Raw genomic sequence first — 24,393 nt, 5'->3', positions numbered from 1 at the left:
TAGTGAAAGATATGCCCACCAATGATAACTTTCTAAGGTAGCACTTGCCTTATAGGGGAAACATGACAAAATGGTAAGTTTTACTTGGTCAAATTTCACCATACAACAATATTACATGCTAGGTTTTGTAGTTTGAAAGACTTTGGTCTTTTTGGAATCTATATATTTTTATGTGTTGGAACATTAATGATGGGTGAGACTTTGGAATTTACTCAAGTTATCATGATGTTTTGTAACTATCTAATGAATAGAAGAAGAACTATATAATTATTAGTAAGCGTTTGAACGTGTTATTTGGAGCTCTAATTTAAAGTTTTGATTTGAAATCTGTGTTTGTTTATGATGTTTGAACAAATTTTTAGCTTCAAGTTGAAGTTTTGCTTTCAAATCTAAAATCATACTAAAAAGTAGGATTTGACTTTTATTAGAATATAAAATTTGATTCATAAATTTATTTATTTTTTTTAAAAAAAAAGAAGAAAAAAAGGTTCGCATTCAAGGTGAAGTGATTAATGTAAAATGTGGAGAATCATATAAAAAAAATTAACTCGATGGGATCTTGACACTTTTAAGGCTTAAAAAGAAAGAGATCACATACGATGATGATAATATTGAAATTAGGCTCACATAAATTATTGTGATAGACGAACTCAAGGGATTTCTATAAAAATTTTCGATCAAGGATAATGGTACTAGAACCTATTGACATGGTGATTGAAAATGTCAACGACTAAGGATCCGTTTGGCCATGTGAGTTAAATGCAAATCCCTAGATGGGATTAGGTAATACATATGATCACTACAGTTCGTTTGGGTTATCTGAAATGAAATCATGATATGAGATTCAAGTTTTGTTGAAACACGTTTTCTAATAAACATAAGAGCCCATAAGTTGTAAAACTGTTGAAATTAAGCGAAATGGTTTAATAGACTCATGTGACATACCCAAATCTACACTTCAATTAAGGAGCGTAATATAGAATCCAACTGGGTTGGAGTCGAGTCACAGAGAGAATAAGGTGAGAACTAAGTCGTTTGAGGTTATTTAACCAATCGTGCTTATTTTCAAAAACAAAATGGGAAATGGGTAGTCTTTGGAAAATTTTTGAAAGTCAATTCGTAACGAGAAACATTCAAACTATAAGACTTGATTTAAGATGATTGTAGAGAATTAATCACGATTGTGTTCACCAAAGACTTCTTGTCACTTTCGATAATAGTAGTCAATCTTACTTCAACATTAACTCTATAAAACATCACAATTTATGGTATTAAAGGTGACAAATAGTAGAAATGAAGATTTCTTCTCAACAAAGAGTTATTATTTGATGAGTGCTTTCATCGGCAATTGCAAACAAAAAGACATTTTAAAGAAAAAAATTCTTGCTATAGTTCTTTAGTTAGATAGATAATTAACCGTTCAAGATATCGAGTTTTCATTTTACTAAACATTTTGTAATATGTGTTCATTCCTCAAGTTATAAAGGATTTCAAGATTTGAGTAAAATAATAAAAGAAATAGTTCAAACTACAAAGAATAAGGTACGATAGAGTTTGAAGAAACCTTATCCCTAGAACAAGAACCAGGTTCTCGTAATTTTGTCGTAACACAATAAAACAAAGATTTATTGTGGAAACCTTCCTTACTCAAAGAAGGGAAAAACCACACCGAAGTTTTATATAAATTCAAAATTTACAACTCAGTTAATCAATGAATCTAACTCTAAACTTCTACCCTTTTCGATTAACTATAATCGAAAACTCTCCACTAAACAAGAAGTCAAACTCGCTTCTTGTTTACAAAAGCTCTCAACTCTTCCTAACTCTAACCACCTAAGAAGTCAAATCCACTTTTTGTTTACAATTCTCTCAAGACTCAACTCCCAAGAAGTCAAAGCCACTTCTTGTTACAATTCTCTCAAGACTCAACTCCTAAGAAATCAAACCCACTTCTTGTTACAAATCTCTCAAGATTCAACTCCCAAGAAGTCAAACTCACTTCTTGTTACAAATCTAGGAATTATTACAACTCAATAATAAACCTAGAACAAATCAACAAAGACTAATCACCCTAGATGATATATTTCGTGAATATGCAATACCTATCATTCTGACTTTGCTGGAAAAATTCTCTCGATTTTTGTGATTGTCAAGATACTTTTTTCTTTCAACTTCTTGATCGTTTTATAGATTTGATTTGCCTTCAACTTTTACAATGAAATGAATTACAAATCATTTTCCTTCTTGAACTTGTCTATATTGAGTTAATCTCTTCGATTATAAAATTATAACTTCAAATTACTGGAGTTTTTAGTGGAAATCTAAAACAAATCCTACACTTGTTGGTCTATTGTGTCCTTTTACTCCCTTGACCAAAGATTTTTCTTGGTATAATTTTATATATTAGTGCATTTCACACTTTAATTCTTGTTTATGGTTCTTCAATGCATTATGTAACAACTTAAAATAACATTAAATTTTGAATAATTTATTAATATAATTAAATAAAAAGTTAAAACATAAGTTATTAAGTTGTGCGAATATAATTTGACTTAACTTCATGTGTATTAAGACTTTTTTTCCTGATTTTATAAACCTTATTTAAGTTTTATTTTCCTCGCGAACGAAAATCATACTATTATCATAAATATTTTAATTTTTTTTTAAAAATATATAATTTATTGTCCAAATTTGAATTATTCCTTACTTGAATGAACACTATAGGGGTGTGCATTTGATTTTTCCGTTTGATTTTATTTTATTCGATTTGAGTTTTTAGTTTTGAAGAAGTGTAACCTAATTCGAATCAAAATAAATTTAGTTTAATTAATTGATTATGTCAATATTTAGAATTATAACAAAGTTATATTTGTAATTTAAAAAAAAATTATATATATAATATTGAATTTCATAAATATACTTTTTAATATACATCACAAGTAAAACGTAAAATACAATACATAAAAATATATCAATTATAAATGCCCAAACATAAAAATAAACTAAAATCATGATGAAAATAAAAATGGTTAACTCTAACTTAACTCTCTCTCTCTCTCTCTATATATATATATCATTTGATTTTTTTTTATTTTTCGATTTTCATTTTTCTAAATCATAAGCCAAATTAAAAAAACAAACAAAATAAATTATAAAGCAAAAATCAAACTAAAAATCTAAAAATTGAATAACTCTCTTCTCGTATCAAAACATAATATAATTTTATTTATGATATCTTTTTTTTATATAGATCGATATAAAATTTTTATTTGTCGTCTGATTTATCTTTAGCAACCAACCCAACAGTGTCACTACATTATTTGCAGCTATGCTACATGAAGTGCACATTCCACAACTACCCCCTAGTCTAATATATGAGTGAGTGTAACACTATTTTCTCTCAACCTAGCTTTTGATTTGATTGTCTTTTTCTCTCTCTCTCTCACCTCAAAACTGATAGATATCAGTATATATATTGTCATAAATCCTAATACCAATAATAACACTACTTCTAGCCTTTCACTTCATCCAATCACACCCACATCTCTTCACTACTATTATTCATTTTCACATCTTTCATTTCATTTCATCTTCCTTTCTTATTTTATTTTTTTTAAATAAAGAGTCTTGTTTATCTTTCTCTTGCCTTGTTTATTTTTTTTCTTAAAAAAAAAATTAAATGGCTGAAGGATTTGAACCTTATCATGTCCCACAACAAAGTAGAAGAGATAAGCTTAGAGTTTTACTTGATGAAAATAATAATAGTAATTGTCAAATCCCCCCTCTTTATGATCCATCTATTGTTTTATCTTCAGATTTATCAATTTTTCAAGAAATTAATGGTAACCCTTTTCTATATACATCTCAAATTCCAAGATTTCTTGATCATAATAATACTAATACTAATAGTAATAGTAATAGCAATGGTCAAGGTAATTTATCTTTGTCTTTGTCATCTCTTCATAATAATGACTTGTCTTCGTCTAAGAGTATTACTACGACTACTAGTTGTGTACCACTTGGACCTTTTACGGGGTACTCTTCAATTTTAAAGAGATCAAAGTTTTTGAAACCAGCACAGATTTTGTTGGATGAATTGTGTCATGTTACTAAAGGGATTTATGTTGATGATAGTAATGATGATGCTTCTAATTTGATGATGGATACTCCACAAGGTTTTACTAATGGAGAGGAACAATTTGGGAAAAAGAAATCAAGGTTAATTTCAATGCTTGATGAGGTACACCTTTTATTAATTATTTTTCCTTTTTATACATATAGTCATGAGGGTTCTTAATTTTGGTATTTCTACATTCTTGTTTTTCTAATTCGATATTTGATATTCGCTTTGAGATTCAACTAATAGAATTTTATGTTTTTTCATTTTCAAGATTCAAACTTTGAGACTTCGCGTTTGATGATGATATTTTTGTCAAACCAAATTGAATTAGGAGGATATTGCTAATAACATCAAAAGTAAAACTTTGAGTATTGATAAAGTTGTTTTTTGTGAAACATATAAATTATGTGTTTTAGTTGTGAATAGAGACATTTGTATTTGAATTAGGATAAATGGTATATATTTCACGTTACAAAAAAAAGTGTTAATTATATAATAAAGGTATTTTGAAATTTATAAGAAATTTATTTTTTTATAAATTTTCGTACGAATTTTAATGTAATTCACAACTTTCTTATAATAGATCTCCGGTGTAGTGTCTAGTGTGCGACTCTTCTTTTAAACTATTTGTGAATGCGGAATGATTTATGCACCCGATTATTCAATTTTAATGTTCACATTTTTCTTCTTAGCTTGATTTATTTTTTTCTCTTTGTGGAAAAAGTTTAATTTTTATTGAATGTGTGGTAGGGAGGGGAGTTCAGAGTTAGCTTGTTTCTGCATTAATTATAGAACCATATATTTTTCTCCATTGACTTTGCTTGCAATTACTCAAGTCTTTTTGGTAAGTTTTAAAAGTATAGCCATCATAATTTGAAATTTTTTTGAGTAAAATATTTCAAAAAAAAAGTAGTTATATATATTTTTTAATTTTAATTTTACTAATAAAACTATATTTTATTAGTAATTTTTAAATTCAAACCAAATATATTATCCAACTGCCTAACTTTTTACACTTTTTTTCTTATGATTCTTATCCAGCTGTTGTCTATGAAAACTCCAATGCTTTTCTTTTTCTAGCATATACTATATGTTAAAATTAAAAAAAAAAAAAAAAGAAGAGATTCTTTAAAGTGATGAGTTATCGTTAATGTCCGTACAAATATGCACTATGAGATTTTTTTGGGTATTTAGAAGCTTTTTAGCATTTTAATATTACTTCCAAATATTGCTTTTACTTTTTTCATGCTCATTAAAAAATTACAAAAAAATAAAATATAATTTATTAAAATATTTTTACTTAATAAACGAGTTAATTGATTTCCCTTAAACATCATTCATTCTTGTAGGCTATTGTCAAAATTAATAGTCAAGTACAATTCTGCTCTGATATCATGTTAAAGTGTATGATTATCTTACCTAAAAATTTAAATTATTAAAAAGAACACTTTTTATTTATTTAATAATATCCTCCATCGTAATTTTCGAGGGAGGGTACAACGTTTAGAAGAATAAGTAAAAAGAAAGGTAGGGAGTAATTATTTTGTGATAAATCTTTTTTTAGTTAAAATGGTAGTAATAAAAAAATATTTGTTACCTATATTAGATATACTAAATGATATTTTATAGTGTAATTTATTATTGAATTAAAGGCTACACAGGCTAGATGCCTATGTGATATAGGCGTACAGGTTCTTATAAATCACTAATTTTTCTTTTTGGGAAAAGGTGATTTAGGGAATATATGCACAAAAATTGGTGCCTTAATTAAAGTGTCCTACTCAATTATAGATAAGAAAATTCTAAATACTCCTCTTTTCTTTTTTTAGCGTGTGATATAATTTAATTAACCTTAAACGAAAAATATAAATTTTAGAATTAGTGCGCTTAAGTATGATATAAGATATTTGTGCAGCAATAAAAAATTTAAATTGAAACTTCTTTTGTATTTATTGATAGTTTTTTGAACTTGTATGTAGTAGTCTAATTTAATTTTATATTTTTATCGTATAAAAGGTAATTTTATATTGGATTGTTTGTTTTTTGAGTTAAGACTTTGTCAAAAATAATTTTTCTATATTCTACATAAAGTTATGATTACGTACACTTTTTTTCTCAAATCTTACTTGGTTGGATTATACTGAAGTGGTAATTGTTGTTTATGTATAAAGGTTAGAATTCCTTCTAATAAATCTAGTTACTTTCATATCGAAACGTATGGATTCAAGATTCTATTATAATATTTTTTCAATTTGAGTGTCTCGTGCGATATGTAACTTACTTGTGTTCAATTTTGTATAAGTATATCAGTGTTTATTTATGCACAACTAAAATTAGAACGTAAATATAATTTTCTATAATAACAACTAGTAGTTAAACGATGATTTGACAAATCAACCGGCTATCTCATATTGATGACTCACATTCAACACATATTTACTTAATTATGTTCACTACAACAAAAGGGACATTCGATAACAACAAATTTTCCTTCTAGCAGCAATTGAATTGATATCAATGTGTTCAGAGTTGCTAAAATCTTTAACGACGAGTTGTGGTTATTTTGCAGGTATACCATAAGTACAAGCAATATCATGAGCAACTACAAATGGTTGTGGCATCATTTGAATCAGTTGCTGGACTTGGAAATGCAGCACCATTTGCAAACGTAGCTATAAAAACTATGTCAAAACACTTCAAATGCCTTAAAGATGCCATAATTGACCAACTTCAATTTACAACAAGAAAATCTTCACATGGTCAAATTAATTGTGAAAGAGGAGTTGGAATTTCTGGCAAAGGAATTTATTGCCAAAGACAAGAAACTCAACCTGTTTGGAGACCACAAAGAGGGCTTCCTGAACGTGCTGTCACTGTACTTAGGGCTTGGTTGTTTGACCATTTTCTTCACCCGTAAGTATCAATTTATGTGTCTTACTTTCTTTTATTTAATCAAATTATTTATATATAGTTACTTTTTTAACTCTAATACGGTTAACTTGATATGTTTAAGGGTGTGTTTGGTACGAAGAAAAATGTTTTCCATGGAAAACGTTTTCCTAGAAAATGTTTTTCTAAAAAACAAGTAGATTTTGGACTTATTTTATCATGTTTGGTTGATGAGTAGAAAATATTTTCTGTGTGTTTAATTTATGAATAAAATTAACTTTTTGAGGGGTTGGGGGTAGGTGGGGGCTGGTAGGGGGTGGGTACGGGGGCCAACCGGGTGGGGTGTAGGAGTATAAAAATAAAAATTTGAAATTGAAAATAATTTTTCAGAAAATGTTTTCCTTCATACTAAACACACTCTAAGACTACACAAAAACATTTTGGTACTCACTCTGTCCCAAATCAGTTGTCGTGTTTCACTTCATGGATAGTTAACTTGACTAATCTTCAAAGTTGAATTTGATTAGATCAACTTCATCTATTACAATTAAAATATAAATTTTTAAAAACTATATGAAAAATATTACGAGTTGCAATTTTCATTGCAATTTGATGAAAAACTGTGTTTTAAAACATTGGTCAAAGTTTTACATAGTTTGACTCTCGAGAAATGATTTGAGATGAAAAGAGTATATTCATAAATATATATTTTAGTTTAAAAACATAAAATTCAAGAATTACTAGAACGTATCAATTAAAACGGAAAAAGTATCACTGCTCTATTCAAAAGAAGATTTAACTTACATGGACAGATACTGGCACACATTTTGGACTATAATTTACCGTTATAATATCTTATTAGCTAATTTTACTTATCATATAAAGTTCATTTGCAATTATATCTTTTAGATGATTTAACAGTATTAAAATCATATTACTTGATTTTATTGCAGTTACCCCACGGACACTGATAAAGTTATGTTAGCCAAACAAACTGGACTCTCAAGAAATCAGGTTTGTACATTTTCAAACATATTTTTACACTAATTAATATAGTTTTAACGTGTTATAACATGTTAGTTATAATTTTTATCGAATTAATAATATGATAACACATATGCTTAGGTTTCTAATTGGTTCATCAACGCGAGAGTAAGACTTTGGAAACCTATGGTAGAAGAGATTCACATGCTTGAAACTCGAGAAGGTCATAATAAATCTTCTTCACATAGAGAAGGACCTAACAACAACAACAACAACGATAGTAATAATCCAATTGAACATTTTCCTATGAGTAATTCAAATGCATGTGAAAGTAATACACCATCTACATCAACATCAAGATTACAAGACCTTCCATCTAAACGAACTCGAAATGAGTTAACAAATATTCCCAATAATATTGGAAGAATCGCGGATTCAATAAATTTATCCTATGGAAATTTGTCAACTGGAGTTGGTGGTGGTGTATCGTTAACGTTAGGGCTTCATCAGAACTCCGGTAATATTGGTTTATCGGAGCCATTTCCGATGAATGCAGCTAGACGTTTTGGTATCGATAGTAGTACGAGTAGTGGAAGGGTTATTTTTGGTGGATTTGATGAACAAAATGGACAATTTGGAAGAAATAATAGTATGGTTGGTGGGCAATTCTTGCATGATTTTGCTGGTTGAATGAACAAAGCAGGACGTCTAGTGTGACATCGTTATTTTTGGATATATTCGAAAGGTTATATTTTGTTGTATGCTATTAATACTTGCTCTGTTGTTTCGTCCAAACAGTTATGAGGTGTAAATTAAATTGGAGGTTGATCACAAGGTTCTTGATTTTAGAAGATACATTTCAATTTCATGTGTCTTTGTTTTGCTAGTAAAAATTGTTTACATTATTTAACTTAGTATATATATATATATTCTTTAGTAGAATGGAAGATTTATGCTTATTTTTATTTGAATAAAGTTCTTTCGAGGATAATCATAAGGAAGATCTTTGACTGAAAAAAGTATAACATAAAATATATTTATATCATTTTATATGGATATTATAGTAGATTTAATTTATTTTGGCTCGAATCGAATGATTTAAAATTATCATGTCTAGTTTTTTTGGGCATATTGTGTGTATATATGCTAACATATTCATGCATTTGATATTAAGAGTCCCAAACAACATATATAGCTAACTAAAGAAAAAGAAGATGTATTTATAAAGTTGATTATGTGATTCAAACAACACATTGTTATTTTGGGAAACAAGAAAAAGAAAAATGTATTTATATGGGTGTGTTTGTTTAAAATATTTTTCAATTTTTATGTTTTGTGTTATAGAAAATATTTTTTTAATCTATAGCAAAACAATTCCCTTAAATGAAGAGGAAAAACAACTTTTCTAATGAAATTAGCTAAGGAAAACAAATTTAGATATTCTGAAATTCATTATTTCTTTTTCATCCACTCGAACTAATTACTAAGAAAGTGACTACAAGTTATGCTATTTCTTTTTATTTTTTTTTAAAGGCGAAATAATCTGAAAGACCGCGTATCTAGCTCCTCGGTTTGTCATTTTTTGCTTCTTGGCTCAATGATGGAGGTTGCTTTATGCATGAGCTATCTTTGTTTGTTTTGGTTGCATGTTTTTCTTTTTTTGAGCAGCTTTCCATTGAACAATCATTTCAATCTGTCCTCTCTCTTTTTTTACCTTTCTTTTTTAACTAATAAGTTCTGTGTCACTAAATAAAATGTCTTCTTCCTAAAGAAATTTGGGAATCTTTTATAAAGGGAGCAGTACTTAAAAGTTTTTTTAATTCCCCATTTTAACTTTTTCTAGTGGGTGGGGTGGGCCTTTAATTTTCTCATTATTTTTCCTTAAAATAATTGAAACATATAATTATCGATTGCTTTCTTTGCTTTTCGTTTCGATATTACTGTTCTCTTTTAATTTATTTTATAAATAAATTGATTATAAATTTTCATTTTTACATATATTAAAATGACTTATAATCATATAAATTTTTATAATTTATTTATTTAAAAAAAAATAACCTAATTTAATTTGAAACAGAGTTTAAGAAAAGAAAGAAACTTTTAATCTTGTGATTCTAAATTAAAGTTATATTAAATGTTTTAATCTTGTGATCTTAAACATGCCACGTGGAAACTTAAAATTAAAATGTTGCCAAAAAAAAAGAATCATTTTTTAAAAAAAAAACAAATTAAAAAGAAAATAGAGACATTCTTTGTTAAACGAACGAAGTAATAACTTTTTAAAAACATTTTTAATCCAATTAAACAAATTCACATATGCGAAGTATACATCTTATGGATGAGAATATAATTGAGATGCTTTGTAATCATTTGTTTCTGTACACCATTTGGTGCAGTATCTTAATAATTATTGTCTTTTTTCTTTTTTCCTTTTTAAGGGCTGTAAAAGTAAATAGTAGCTTTAGAGCGTTAGAAGAGCCATTATAAAAATATTATTGTTAATATTATAAAAATATGAGTGCATTTCTCTTAAGTAAGATAAAAGTGGATATTTCATTTGGCAAAGTAATGGATTGATGTTAAACAAGAATTACAACTGAAAATTGTAAAAAAACTAAGGCAGTTAGTATAGCTCCATTTGAAGTAGAATTATTTCTTAAACTTTTTGTATCCACAAGGCAAACTCCTAGTAGAAAGTAGTGACAAGATATTAGATGCTTCATAGTCCATTGAGAATGGAAGCAGGAACAACACATCCTACAACTGTGAGTTTGGTTGGGTGATGTGTACGCAACTTTACTCATATTGGCGTACCATATATATATACACAAATAAAATGATACACGAAATGAGACACCCTTAACATAACAAGTTGTTACTCTAGTGGTCTCACCTCCTTGGAATGAGGAAGTGCTTCCGAAGCATAGGAAACAAACACTCAAATTAGTCTTTATTATGCAACATGCATGTGGACATAGGTAATTCTGTGTTGCAGATTACAGAAATGTTATGAAAAACAAAATGACTGTACAAAAAGTCGTAATTAGACGAAACAACCTAACCTGTAAAACATCTGGAAAAATACTTGTATAATGGGAAAGCTTAGTACATCCATGACAAATCTTGCTTGAATGTGACAGACTTTGCAGCTCCTTGAACTCCCCTTTCTGATATCTGTGGACAATCCTCTACAACCAAAAAGTCTAACTTGTAAGCCCCGACGAGAGGTTTCAACCCATCATCGGTCACTCCCAAACACTTCCTCAACCGTAATGTACATAATTGAGGAATTTGGCTAGCAAGCTGCATTCCATCATCAGTGATTTCTTGGCACCTTACAAGTTCCAAGATTTGGAGATATTCTGCTGAACGAAGAGCTAGCATTCCAATATCGTCAAAAGAATACACATGGTCAAGAGCGAGTTCTCTTATTGGACACATTTGTATTAACATAAGTATTCCATTCAAAGTAAAGGAAGAAAATGAAGGGAACTCTCCATCAGAGAAAGACAACCTAACCGTATCAAGCAAAGAGCAGTTCTGAGCCACTGCCTTTAGACTTTCATCTGTTAACCGCAATGGATTGTTTTGTAGCAGAGGAAGCGAGAAGTCTGATGGAACTCGGAGAGAGATTGATCGAAGGTTGCTTGATTTCTGGGCCAAACATACTATGTCACAGTCCCTAACCCCAACACACATGTCTAAGTGAATTTTTTCCAAATTCTTGCATTTCCCTATTACGCATGCAAGCCCTCTCCCGGGGCTGATAACACAGTTCACTAAACAAAGTTCAAGCATGTTCTCACATGGGATCGATTGCTTTTGCCACCGGTCAACTGCCAAACGGTCATAACGCTTCATATATCTGTAGTTGGCATCAACCTCAAATTGCAGTCTCTTCAATTTTCTCCAAGTAGGTCCAAGCTTAATCAAATCACCTTCTCCGATAACCCTACAATTCTTGATGCAGAGATCTTCAAGCATTTCATGTTTTCCAAGATATTCTAGCCACTCCATACTACTGACACTAAGACATCTAATCAGGTGAAGCACACTAAGGGCTTTGCAGCCCACAACAAGAGACAGGATGCCACAACCAGTAATTCTGGGAGCAAAGTTCAACTTCAAGGATTTAAGTTTCGAACAAGAAGCCAAGTAACTAAGACCAGCATCCGTTATGAAAGTACAATAACTCAACACGAGGTCCTTGAGCAAAGGGCAACAACGTGAAAGGATGAGAAGACCGTTATCATCCAACTGCTTCCCTAACTTAGACATCCAACCAGAGTAAATAATTTCCACTTTCTCCAAGTTATGGAATCTGTTGCATAGAGCGGTTAATGCATCACAGACAGGATGTAAACCACACCCTACGCGTATAGATATTATCAGCCCATTATCCAATTTGTTGAAGCGTTTGCAAGTTAGGGATACAGAGTTCCTATCAGTAGTTCTTTTAATCCTTCCCAATATATCCAGAAGTAATTCAGCTGGTAAATTATCCATCTGGATTCGGACTTCTCTATCATCAATTCAGTAATACAGTAACAACCTAAAACACATAAAACTAGTTTTAACAAAAGGTTTTATTAAATTAACCTACAAAAACAAATGAAAGAGCATGCGGGCAGTATGAGATAGTTACCAAAAAAAATGATAGCAGTAGCAAAAAGTAGGCTATTTTGTTATGGAAATTCTCTGAATCTCTCTCATCCCCAATTTTGAGAACCCGAGCTTCTCATCCCCCTTCACTCTACCTTACATTTCAGTCTTATATCCTCACCTTCCTTCGTTGGATTCTCTAATATAGACTCAGCTGTAATTCAGTCCTATTATCAAGTAATATAAACAATATTTGGAGCTTCACTGTTACACGAACTCACAGATAATTCACCTTTACTGCTAGAAATCCACCGTACTCTATCTCTTTCATCTGTGTTACCTCAATGACCCTGCACGGGCAAAGCAGATCAGTTAGTGCAGTTAACACCCAATTATTTAAGTTTCTTCTCACTGTTAGTGTCCATTCTTCTTTAGGGAAGTAATTGATTACACAATTAGCATCACAATCAAAGAGTCAAATCCAGACACTTTAAGATGAAAAAACCATTGGCTTAATGACCTCCGATGATTCCTACCATCCCGAGTAAATGGTGACAAATGAACATAGATCCCTACAATGATACTCTTCTATTATAAAACTACCGTAGTCACAGTCTGTCATAATGTACATTCTTTGTCTGCCTGAATTTTTTTTTAACACATAGCAAACTCTTCAACAATATCTGCAATTTGAGGGATTGCATTCACAGTCCTCTTTATCCAGTTACAATAGAAAATGATGCTGATTCTCCGCGTGATTATCTCACATCCTCACACTCAACAAACAAACAAACAAAGATGATCTACTGTTGACATGATAACACTCATAATGCTAGCAAATGTATGTCTTTTTTCTACTTTAACCAGGATGAGATAACATCCATGATTTCCTTTAAGGCGGTTCGAAAAAAGAACGTAGTGCCTAAGATTAGAACTTGGAACCTCAAGGTGAGTTTTGAATTCACCAACCACTAAGTCAACCTTTAATCTTAAGTAGGTTCAAAATCAATATAGACATAAAAATTCTTTCAATTAAGTGTAATTTTTTGCCAAGGAGGTTCGGGTGACCCCGCTCAACTACCTCTACGTCCGCCCCTGATTACAAATAGACACAAGTTCTATTAATCTAATTAACTAGATGTGTTTTTTTATCATCAAAATATGCAAAACGTATGCTTTTTCTTTTCACAACCTCTAGCAGACTTCTCTATGCATTACAAATCTCAACTAATCCTTCATAGAATACCAACATAAGTATTTTTCAACTAAGGGACTGTTTGGTAATATAAGCATTTTGCAGAAATTGATCTCTTGTAAAATAAGTAAGTTTCTGACTTACTTCTATTGTTTAATTGGGAAAATGCACAAGTATTCCCTAGCCTATGACTGAAATCCTAGAGACACCCACTAACTAAACTAAAATCCTATTATCCTGTACCCATTTTCTTTTGTAATTTTGTGCACCTTTGAAATCCTAGAGATACCCACTAACTAAACTAAGATACTATTATCCTGAATCCATTTTCTTTTGTAATTTTGTGCACCTTTTTAGCTTATGTGACATCCAAATATCTCCCCGTGCTTGGATCCAAATATCTCCACGTGCTTGGAGTCACGGAGTCTGCCACGTAAAACAAAAATTTTACAAAATTACAAAAAAATAAATTCAGGAATTATAGGAGCTTAGTTTAGTTAATGCGTGTATCTAAGATTTCGGTCATTCTAGAGGGTATTTGTGCATTTTTCCTTGTTGATTAGTAACCAAAAATATATTATTCCAAGTACTTCCGTTAAGGATGCCATTTTCAATTTTTCTCTTACGGAAAAAATGTTTCTAACCAACCAAATATGGAAAATATTGTATTTCCTCCCTACCAAAACACACCCTAAAGATCATTACAAATCAAAATAGAATCTTAATCCCAAAAAATGAGGAAAAAAATTCGTGACCAATCGTAAATCTCTAGATTGCATTAATAAATTCTAATTGAACCCGCAATAGATAAATAAAAAGGTCATAATTGAAAAAATACACTATAATTCTTCGAAGAGAAACAGATTGAACTCACCTGAAGAGAGCATGAAGAAGAAGAAAGATGAAGAAATTGGCAATTCAATTGAGGGGTTTAAAGACACGTACATACCAGCAAACTATCAAATGTCACAATTGCCCCCAGATCGATTAGTTCTTTGAATACACGTGTATTCCATGCTAACTATTAAAAATATATTAACGTCTTAATTGTTTATCTTTTTAGATCAACTTCCATTCAACATAAAATTTATATTTGTATATTATAATTATACTTTGTATAGTTATACTTAATAACAAATAGTTTGTTGTGGATCATTAGATTGTATATCTCGTTGACAATGTTTTGGATTTGTATAATTTCGCTGACAGACTATTTGTTTAAATCGTTGACAGCCTGCCAATTCAATTTTATTTGTTTGTATATCTACATAAAATTTAAATTTGTACACAATTGAATTTTAAATAAAACATTTGTATATTGAATCTCTCTCGCTTTATACAACATCCAGGGGCGATTTAACGTGATTGGGGGCCTAAAGTAGAATTTTAAATCGGGGCCTAAAATATAAACAAACTTTATATACTTATTTATTCAACATTATTTTTCTTACACTATTTAGATAAAGATGGTGTTTTTTCAATTATTAATTTTAGGTAAAATTTTATCAACTCAACAATGAAAAACATTCTTTCCGTGAGACAATTAATATATGAATTGTTAACATAATTTTATAAGTAATTAGTTGACAAATATTAAATAAAGATAATATTTAAAATCATAAAATTTGACGCAAAAAGTTGATAACTGGATATATCCCCCATTTTAATATGATTTTAGTAATGCTTGAAACTAAAATTTAAAAAGAAATAAAATAGAATTTGTAACTCACTATATTCAACATTTTTCACTACTAATTTTTATTTTTAACAAAAAAGTAAAAAAATGTTAAAGTGGGTAAAATAATATATATTTAAAAAAAATTATACTTTTTATCATAAATAATCAATTTTTATATAAAACTTTTAGCTCGTGATTTATTCTTGATAAAAATTTAGGGGTCTCTTAAATTCGAGGGCCTAAGGCAAAGGCCTTATTTTGCTATGCATAAAGCCGACACTATACAACACAAATTATTAATTGAAATTTGTATAATTTACATTTGTATAAAGCGAGAAAGACAACAATTTGTATATAGGTTAAATAATTGTATATTATACATATGTATTTGTATATTCTGCTGAATTATACATATATAAATATTACTAATCATACAAACTCAAAGTCAGCCCACGTAATTAATGTATGACGATAGTCGCGAGTATTATAGCAAATTCTAGTTATGATGAGTAATTAAATAGTATAAATTTGCTTTGCTGCCTTATTTCCTTTTTATAAAGGGAAAATTGTATATAATAGCAAACTAATAACCTAAATTAAATGGAATAGCCAGGGTTTGATTTAATTGTGCTCCATAGCAAACGTTAGCTAAAATTTGCCAGCGTCTCTCTCCCAAAAATCTCGCTCGCCATTCTCCATTCTCGCTCGCCTCTCTCGCTTTATACACAGAAGTGTATAATTCTGTTTCTGTTTTGTATAAAGCGAGAGAAAATTGTATATACACATGCAAAAATGTATATCTTCGTGTTATACACTTAATTATACAATTTACAAACATTTTACTTCAAATATTCCAGAGAAAAAGGCCAACGAATTATACAATTGTAGTGAAATACAATTTTCTCTAGCTTTATACAACAAAAGTGTATAGATTGTGTTTCTGTTTTTGTATAAAGCGAGAAAAACATATATCTTCTTGCTATACACTTATAATTATGCAATATACATACATTTTAATTCGATTCAACTGTATGCAAAATAAATTATACAATTGCAGCGAAATAGGCTAGCGAATTATACAATTTAGGCCAGCGAATTATACAATTGTATATGCATAGCAAATTATACAGTTTTATGTTTGCTATGGAGAGCAATTATGCAAAGTTTGCTATAGCATACAAATATGAATTTTTTGTTTGCTATATGTGAAAGTTGCCCATTTATAAATCATTGGACTTTTGTAGCCCAAATTATAATGGGCCTATTTTAAGTCCAACAGAAAAGAAAAGCCCAAACAAAGTAGTAGAAGCATAGAGAGATCAAAGAAAAGAATATTCTCCAACAAAAAAAAAAAATTTGGAAAAAAGTCATTACACCAACAGAAGGTTTTGGTTCTCATAAAACAAAGAACACCACTTTGAAATCAGCCTTCTTCCTTAGGGTTTTCCCTAGGGTTTAGCAAAATTCTCCGTAACAATTTTCTCTGTTTACAAAAAATAAATTCAAACCCTTTAACCAAAATCAGATGATTCAACTCTTTACAGTTTCTCAATTGTAAAATTTGTAAACCTGAACAATAAAAAATTGGATCAAAGAAATGGAAGCAAGAGTAGGTGTATCTGGACATGGCGGTGGTGTAGTGGAAGGTGGTGCAAGAAAGTTTTTACAACAACCCCAAAAGCCCCAACAACACCATCTTCAACAAAATCATCATTATCATACACAACAGCAACAACAACAGCCACAGCCTCAACCTCAGATTGGTACTGTCCCACAGCTTCTTGCTGGTGGCATTGCTGGTGCTTTCAGCAAAACTTGTACTGCTCCCCTTGCCCGTCTCACCATTCTTTTTCAGGTATTCCTTCTTTTATTGACCCCCTCCTAGTTTATTTTGCTTTTTCTGTTTCCTGGTTAGCTGGGTTAGCGACTGATACCACGGGAGAAGAAATCAGCTCATGTTTTTATATGATGGAGTACAACTTGAGCTGAAACAGCCTCTCTACCTCTACAAGGTAGTGGTAAGGTGTGCGTCCTGCACTTGTGGGATTATAGTGGGTGTGTTGTTATACAGAATGATCCTTCATTCTTAGTTAAGATTTAGACAGAAAAAGGAAATGGGATAGATGGGGAGTGGAGTTTCTAGAGGACAAGAATGATTCCAAAGAGGAATGCTTGACATTCTGTCTTTTAACATAATTAAGGGGTTGGTAAAGGTAAGATCTTGAGCTCTGGAAGGACTTTACTGTTAGCTGATTCAATTGAATAGTTAAGTAATTAGTGAAATATGGGGTTGAAAAGGTTGTGTCTTTTCTAAATTTGTTTTCTTTAAAGATTGGGTTGTGTCATTTTCTTAGAAAATTAAAATTGGACCAATGGAGGATTTGAATTCGTCAAATGGTTTGGTATTGATAGCGGGGGAGAAATATATGATTAGCAATAATGTAGCGAAGGATGAGAAATTTTACATGTGCGTTTAGCTGTAGATTTGAGTAAGTGTACTCCATAAGTACATATGATTAAGTGAAAGATGAGTAATAAAACCTAAAAGCTTTGTCTTGTCAAAGATGTAGTTTTAGTGATGTGGCAACAATTATTTTCCTTGATATTCTGTTCAATTCACTGAATGGAAGTTTTCAATTCGTAGGTTCAAGGTATGCATTCAGATATTGCAGTATTGACCAAGCCCAGTATATGTCGTGAGGCATTGCGTATTGTCAATGAAGAAGGATTCAGGGCTTTTTGGAAGGGGAACCTGGTCACTATTGCTCACAGGCTTCCTTATTCCTCAGTCAATTTCTATGCTTATGAACGCTACAAGACTGTGAGTACTTAAGACATAGATTTGTCTATATGACATTCGGCACAAAATGTTTCTTTCAGCTTGCATGTTGCAATTTTTTCTGAAAACTGTTATGCTGGCAGATATTGAAATCAATTCCTGGTCTGGATGGTAAAGGGCGATATGCAGGTGCGGATATTTTCGTGCACTTTGTTGGTGGTGGATTGGCTGGAATTACAGCAGCTGCTGCCACTTATCCGTTAGATCTTGTCAGAACAAGATTAGCTGCACAGGTATAAATATGTTGCAGTGCTCGTAGGTCATGTTAATCAATTGAACAGTAGAAAAGGGTATATTAGTTATCGCTCTGAATTATGTTGTTTCCTGTCTTGATTGATTATTGGAGCATCAAGCTGACGTCGTCCTTAGATTAAGATGGTGCATATACTTGTCAGATGTCATACTTTTTATCTGTTATACTTGTCTCTATGCCGGTGGACCACATACAAAAAAGATAGCTATTGCTCTAATTATCTAGATTGTGGCTTTTTATTTAATCCATAAGTATGACTTAAGCATGTTATTGAACTGGTTCTTCAAGTTTTGTTGATTGTGGCTATTTGTTTGTTCCACAAATTTGTATTCAGCATTTCATTTAGCTGGTTCTTTTAAACTTTGCAGAGGAATACCATATACTATCAGGGCATCTGCCACTCTCTTCGTACCATTTGTAGAGATGAAGGCTTTTTTGGATTGTACAAAGGGCTTGGTGCTACATTACTGGTCTGCGTTTCTGCTCTGCCTTTCATATATGTTGAACAGTCCCTGGTTTCATCTGAAAAAGAAGAAAGTAATTTACTATGCTAATTAGGTATTTGCTTGTCGCAGGGTGTTGGACCTAGTATAGCAATAAGTTTTTCTGTCTATGAGGCTTTGAGATCTTACTGGCAGGCTCAGAGGTAAGTACCACCATGTCTTGAGAGCCTACTCTATGGTAGATATCCTATCATTCTTTTATAACATCATCTTGTGTTCCATTTTCTGTTTTCCTCAGGCCCGATGATCCTACTATTGCAGTAAGTCTTGCTTGTGGAAGTCTGTCAGGAATTGCATCTTCAACTGGTGAGTAATTTGTATCAATAACACTAGTTATTTTTTAGTACAATTGGATTGTTTGGATTATTCACTATGTACCTTCTCTTGGTTTAAAATTATACCATTTATGGGTCGTTTGGTACGGGATGGGATAGGCAAAACTATCCCACCATATATATGGGATAACTTATCCTCATTATTATAAGTATTAATGGTTGGATAAATAATCCTAGGACTAATTTATACCCCTAATGAAACACAGGAATAAATAATCCTGCATTTTATCCCGGTATTATTATTCCTTATCCCTTGTACCAAATGACCCTAGAGTAAAGCTCTCCAACTTGCCTCTGCCTAGATTAGGGGGTTCAAGGCCAATACTTAAAAAAGTGAATTGTTGGAGTAGTGTAGGGAACAACATGGTTGTAAGTGAATCTACATACCATAGTTGAATGAAAATTGCAGTTCTTAACTGTTCTGTTGTATTCTTGATAATGTGCAGCAACTTTTCCTTTGGATCTTGTGAGACGAAGAAAGCAGTTGGAAGGAGCAGGAGGACGTGCACGCGTGTACAACACTGGCATAATGGGAATTTTTAAACACATAATCCGAACTGAAGGCTTACGTGGCTTGTACAGAGGGATAATGCCTGAGTACTACAAAGTAGTTCCCAGTGTGGGAATTGTGTTCATGACGTACGAGACACTGAAAAAGCTTCTATCTCAAGGGCCTTTTGATTCTTGACTTATTCAGTAGTGCACTCTTCCAGTTTTTCTGATTTTTTTAAAAAAGCCACAAGGTTCAGTTTTGTTAAAGTTACCGGTTAGGAAGAAGCCTAAAGTATTGATATGGTAATTAGTATTAAACGAGAGAACATTGACACCGCAGCAAATTTTGTGGTTGCTGCTGTTTTAACTTGTTTTTTTTGTTGTATAGCCATTGAAAATCATTAGTGTCCCACAACAATTGTATTTCTAGATATTATTTTAGACTGGATAATTCTTAGGATTCTACCTTTCACCACCTTAGATGATTGTATCATCCATACAGTTTTGTTTGTGGGAACTTTCTTTTCTCATGTCTTTACCATTTCATGTAGTGCCTCCTTTTGGCTAAAGTTTAGGCTATTCCCTTCATGATATTGTTGTAAGAATCAGTGGAGTATATGACAATACTGTTTGGCAATTGTAATCAAAGAGGACTATAAGTTTGTTCTTATTGTTCATTTGGTTGCTTCTTGCAAAAGCAATTTGTTTATGCAGACCATTTGATTCTTGAATTACTTGTTTTGTATCTGGCTTGAGTATTTCAAAGAGGTCCAAAGTCTTGTGCAAGTTATTTGAATAAGATTACAAGTTCATCTTGCATCCACTATTGTATTTAAGCTTTTGCTATGCGTGGGGTTCAGAGAGAAGGGACGGACTATGAGGGTCTACTGTATATAGCCTTACCTTGTTTTTTGGCAAGAAATTGTTTTCAAAGTTTAAAACCTCGATTTTCTGATTACATGACAACAATTTTATCGATTCTTTATCATTGATATCAAAGTCCGATGCGTTTCAATTTTTTCTTTAAACAAAATGAGGGCTTGGAACAAACCTTGAGATATTCTGTCAAAGAAAAAAAGTATCTGCAATTGCAAATTTAAGTCATTAATGTGACATAAGGGCAAGTTTGGTAGGAAAAAAAAAATTATGGCAAGTTGCAAGAAGAGCCAATTGGTATATACATAATAAATTATGAATGCACTAGTTGATTTGTAATGTTAGATGAAACAATGACCATAGGCACCTGGTTTTACAAATGCAGATCAGAATACTATTAGCAAATCAATCAATCCGCCTCCTAGGGTGCCATTTTGGGAGAAGTAATAATATTTTTATATGCAGAGCTCTAAATCTCTAACAATTTCATCCATTGCATCATATTCAGATAACAAATAAATCACATTATGAAAAACATATCAGCATTTAGCATTTTATAGAAAAAAAGTACAATAAATAACATATTATCATGTCTCTCTATTATAAATATTGGACAACACTTGACAATAGTAAATGGCCCTATTATGATTTTTCGCGGCCAAATTTCTTCTGAAGTTGTTATTTCGTTAATTAATTGAAGCTAAAAATTTATGAATTTTAAAAAATATACAAACAAGGGGCTCAACCCTTATAAATCTCACAAAAGCAATGACTTTGTGTAGGAAATTAAATTTGTAGTTACTTTCTAATTCTTAGTTTATTTAATTTGCTTTAACTTAAATTAATCATGTTTTATTATTAACTTCATATGATGAAGGGGCTCAACCCTTATAAATCTCACAAAAGCAATGACTTTGTGTAGGAAATTAAATTTGTAGTTACTTTCTAATTCTTAGTTTATTTAATTTGCTTTAACTTAAATTAATCATGTTTTATTATTAACTTCATATGATGCCTTCAATTCTTTGAGGTGTCTTCTTAGACATTTCAAACTCAAACTAATTCAATTATCAAATAATTATTTTTTTAGAAATATTGTCTTAACTTTGTATATCTTGTAAATAGTAAAATTCACTACAATATTAATGATTTAGACATGTTTTTGTAATTAAAAGTAATACGAAATAATGTTCAAAGTAAAGATTATACTCTTATTGGCATACTTAATTAGGTAAAGTCTTAATTTTATTTTTAAATATTGTTACGACTTCTAGAATATTATGACTGTTTGTGTAACAATTGACCTAGTTGAATTTTTTTCTAAAAAAGTTATAATCAATAAGAGCTTACCTAAGATATAAACATATGTAGTGTTATGTTCCATAAAATAGTTTTTATATGCATATTCATGTCCTATGAATTATTATAAGAAATATTGTATTGTTAATTATAAAATAATAATAATAAAATCATAATTAACCATCATGTCTTTAAGAATTTTTGAGGATAAAGTTAACTCATTTTTGAATAATTTAAAGATATATTTAATTATTTATATTTTCAAGAATGTTCATATAAAATTTACCAAAATATATATGATGAGAATAAAAACGGAGTGATATTGTTTTAGAAAATATTTCTTTTAAAAAATATTTCAACAGTGTATGAAACAGTGAATGTTCCCAATTGTTTTGATTACCCCGGTCACTGTGGCACTACAACTATCAACTATGACACACCTTCACCGTTTCAAAATTCATACTGCTCTTCTTGGTGACTAATTCTTGAACTTTTGCATATTCTGGTATTTTCAACAACTCTTCCATTAAAGGGAGATTTATACAAAATATTTTTAAAATAATAGAATTTTTTTAAATTTTGCATCTTCATCCTTCTTTTTAGTCTTTGAGGTAATAGTGCATTCATTTTGAGCAATGATTTTGTAGATTTCAACGAAGAAATAACACATCTTTGCAATTTCCGGAGATAAGTTTATTTGGACATTTCTTGCTTTCATTTGGTGGAATGTCTACAAAAGCATCAATACGAAGTTTTGTTTTACGAATCAAGGGGTCAATTTTTAGTGTTAAATAATTAAAAGGGAAAAATAATATGTTATGTTAAGAATATTTTTATATTTTTTTTAAAAGATCAAAGTATTATTGAGAAAGTTATAATCAAACACAATTTCGTTTTCAAAATATTCAAATAAAATAAGAAAAGTATTTGTAATATATATGTATTAGCTCATGTATGTATTAATTTATAATATGGTGTTATTATATTTCAAGATATTACTCTTCAACAGCAAATTTGAGAAAATTAATTAAGTTGAGTGTCTTTTTGTTGGTTTTTAAAAACTAGATATATAATGTTTAGAAAAAGTATATCCAAATTATAATATATTCGGAGAAAGTATGGCATCACAATTTCAACTTTAGTAGAGTAATTCAGTGAAAAGATCACCACATTTTAAGGGTAAGTTATAAATATCTTAGAAGAATCTGTCCAATCTAAAAATATTACAAAATATGAATTGAAGAAATTATTTATAAATTAAAGATAAAATAAATAAATGGATTATAATAATTTAGTTAAATTATTCATTTAGTTGATATCTTCTTAAAATGGACTGGAAGGACCTCAGAAGAGCCTTGTTCCATTGTTCTATATTCTTCTTTTTCTTTATAAAAAGAAAGTCAAATTTCTAATCATCAATATCAGATGTAACGACACATGTCGACACTTTCACTTCATATGTGGTAGTTAAGGTGAGGGAAATTAACGAGATTGACATGATTTAGACATGTGAAGACGAGATGTATTAACGTATTAAACATGAGGAGGTGTGAGAAGTTGGTTATAGAAGCTACGAGGAGAGGCAGATATAAACCGAAGAAGTATTGGGGAATAATGATAAGATAAAATATAACACAACTTCATATAACCGAGAACGTGACCTCAGATAGGAAGGTTTGAAGAACACATTTGAAGATAGAAGGTTAATAGGCAATGTAGTTTTGACTTGTTTAAGGTGATTTGTGTTTGTCATTTACTATTTGTTTTTATTGTCGCTCTTGTTTTTGATATTTATCATTGTTTAGTATTGTTTTCATTACCTATATATCTTACTTTAATTGTTTATTATGTTTCAATGAGTACGCTATTTTGTTATTGTCCTACCTATACTTTCTTCAATGTCTCCTCCTATTTGTACCTCGATTTGTTACACCTAATGATCCGAAGATCTTTCAAAAACATCCTATTTATCTTTATGAGATAATAATATAATCTACGTACTTTCCACCCTCCTCGAACCTTACTACATTTCATTATCAGCATCATCATGACATATACATATAATAAGCCAATTTAAGGACAATGTAATAATGTGTGACTTATACACCAGCAAATTATAAGAATATGACAAAATTAATAAGATAGAATGCATCTCATTATATTCTCTTTCACAATAATATTCACCCTAAAAGACCCCACATGCACATTCCTCTTGAATTCAAAGATGCTACAACTTCTACCATATTAAGTGTGAACAAGTTTAATCAGGTGGAGTTAAATTGCTTTGATTTTTAAATAGGAATTAGAAGTACTAATAAGCTAAAACTA

General features: G+C 30.5%; 3 protein-coding genes across 6 annotated transcripts; 2 read left to right on the top strand and 1 right to left on the bottom strand.

The window, feature by feature from the left end:
* Positions 1-3,390: 3,390 nt before the first annotated feature.
* On the top strand, positions 3,391-8,935 carry LOC101245390 (BEL1-like homeodomain protein 9). The gene is made up of 4 exons (XM_004246347.5): positions 3,391-4,240; positions 6,690-7,033; positions 7,963-8,023; positions 8,135-8,935. Exons 1-4 carry the CDS (start codon positions 3,680-3,682, stop codon positions 8,681-8,683), a joined length of 1,515 nt encoding a protein of 504 aa, XP_004246395.1. The 5' UTR covers positions 3,391-3,679; the 3' UTR covers positions 8,684-8,935.
* Positions 8,936-10,917: 1,982 nt separating this feature from the next.
* Positions 10,918-14,755, bottom strand: LOC101245688 (F-box/LRR-repeat protein 14). 4 transcript variants are annotated; one of them, XM_010327524.4, is made up of 4 exons: positions 14,665-14,712; positions 14,140-14,216; positions 12,639-12,945; positions 10,918-12,545 (listed from the first exon to the last, which is right to left on the bottom strand). In XM_010327524.4, the coding sequence occupies exon 4, from the start codon at positions 12,497-12,499 to the stop codon at positions 11,096-11,098; it is 1,404 nt and encodes a 467-aa protein (XP_010325826.1). In that variant the 5' UTR covers positions 12,500-12,545; positions 12,639-12,945; positions 14,140-14,216; positions 14,665-14,712; the 3' UTR covers positions 10,918-11,095. The 4 variants fall into 4 exon arrangements, with proteins under 4 accessions (XP_010325826.1, XP_010325829.1, XP_010325827.1 ...); XM_010327527.3 differs by having other exon boundaries at positions 12,888-12,945; positions 14,665-14,708; XM_010327525.4 differs by lacking the exon at positions 14,140-14,216 and having other exon boundaries at positions 14,665-14,755.
* Positions 14,756-16,718: 1,963 nt separating this feature from the next.
* On the top strand, positions 16,719-20,420 carry LOC101246369 (uncharacterized). Its single transcript, XM_004246351.5, has 7 exons — positions 16,719-17,323; positions 18,113-18,289; positions 18,391-18,540; positions 18,929-19,030; positions 19,136-19,206; positions 19,302-19,369; positions 19,845-20,420. The coding sequence occupies exons 1-7, from the start codon at positions 17,066-17,068 to the stop codon at positions 20,084-20,086; spliced, it is 1,068 nt and encodes a 355-aa protein (XP_004246399.1). The 5' UTR covers positions 16,719-17,065; the 3' UTR covers positions 20,087-20,420.
* The last annotated feature ends 3,973 nt before the right edge of the window (positions 20,421-24,393 follow it).

The sequence above is a fragment of the Solanum lycopersicum genome, chromosome 9 (assembly GCF_036512215.1).
Source record: "Solanum lycopersicum chromosome 9, SLM_r2.1".
NCBI lineage: Eukaryota > Viridiplantae > Streptophyta > Magnoliopsida > Solanales > Solanaceae > Solanum > Solanum lycopersicum.
This window is presented reverse-complemented; position numbering and strand designations above follow the sequence as displayed.

Bases quoted from the DNA above. Each gene is read 5' to 3' on its own strand.
- LOC101245390 (XM_004246347.5), top strand. From the start codon at position 3,680: ATGGCTGAAGGATTTGAACCTTATCATGTCCCACAACAAAGTAGAAGA. The intron at 4,241-6,689 runs GTACACCTTTTA...GTTATTTTGCAG, and splicing joins TAATTTCAATGCTTGATGAG to GTATACCATAAGTACAAGCA. The intron at 8,024-8,134 runs GTTTGTACATTT...ACATATGCTTAG, and splicing joins CTGGACTCTCAAGAAATCAG to GTTTCTAATTGGTTCATCAA.
- LOC101245688 (XM_010327525.4), bottom strand. From the start codon at position 12,499: ATGGATAATTTACCAGCTGAATTACTTCTGGATATATTGGGAAGGATT.
- LOC101246369 (XM_004246351.5), top strand. From the start codon at position 17,066: ATGGAAGCAAGAGTAGGTGTATCTGGACATGGCGGTGGTGTAGTGGAA. The intron at 18,290-18,390 runs GTGAGTACTTAA...TTATGCTGGCAG, and splicing joins CTTATGAACGCTACAAGACT to ATATTGAAATCAATTCCTGG. The intron at 19,370-19,844 runs GTGAGTAATTTG...GATAATGTGCAG, and splicing joins AGGAATTGCATCTTCAACTG to CAACTTTTCCTTTGGATCTT.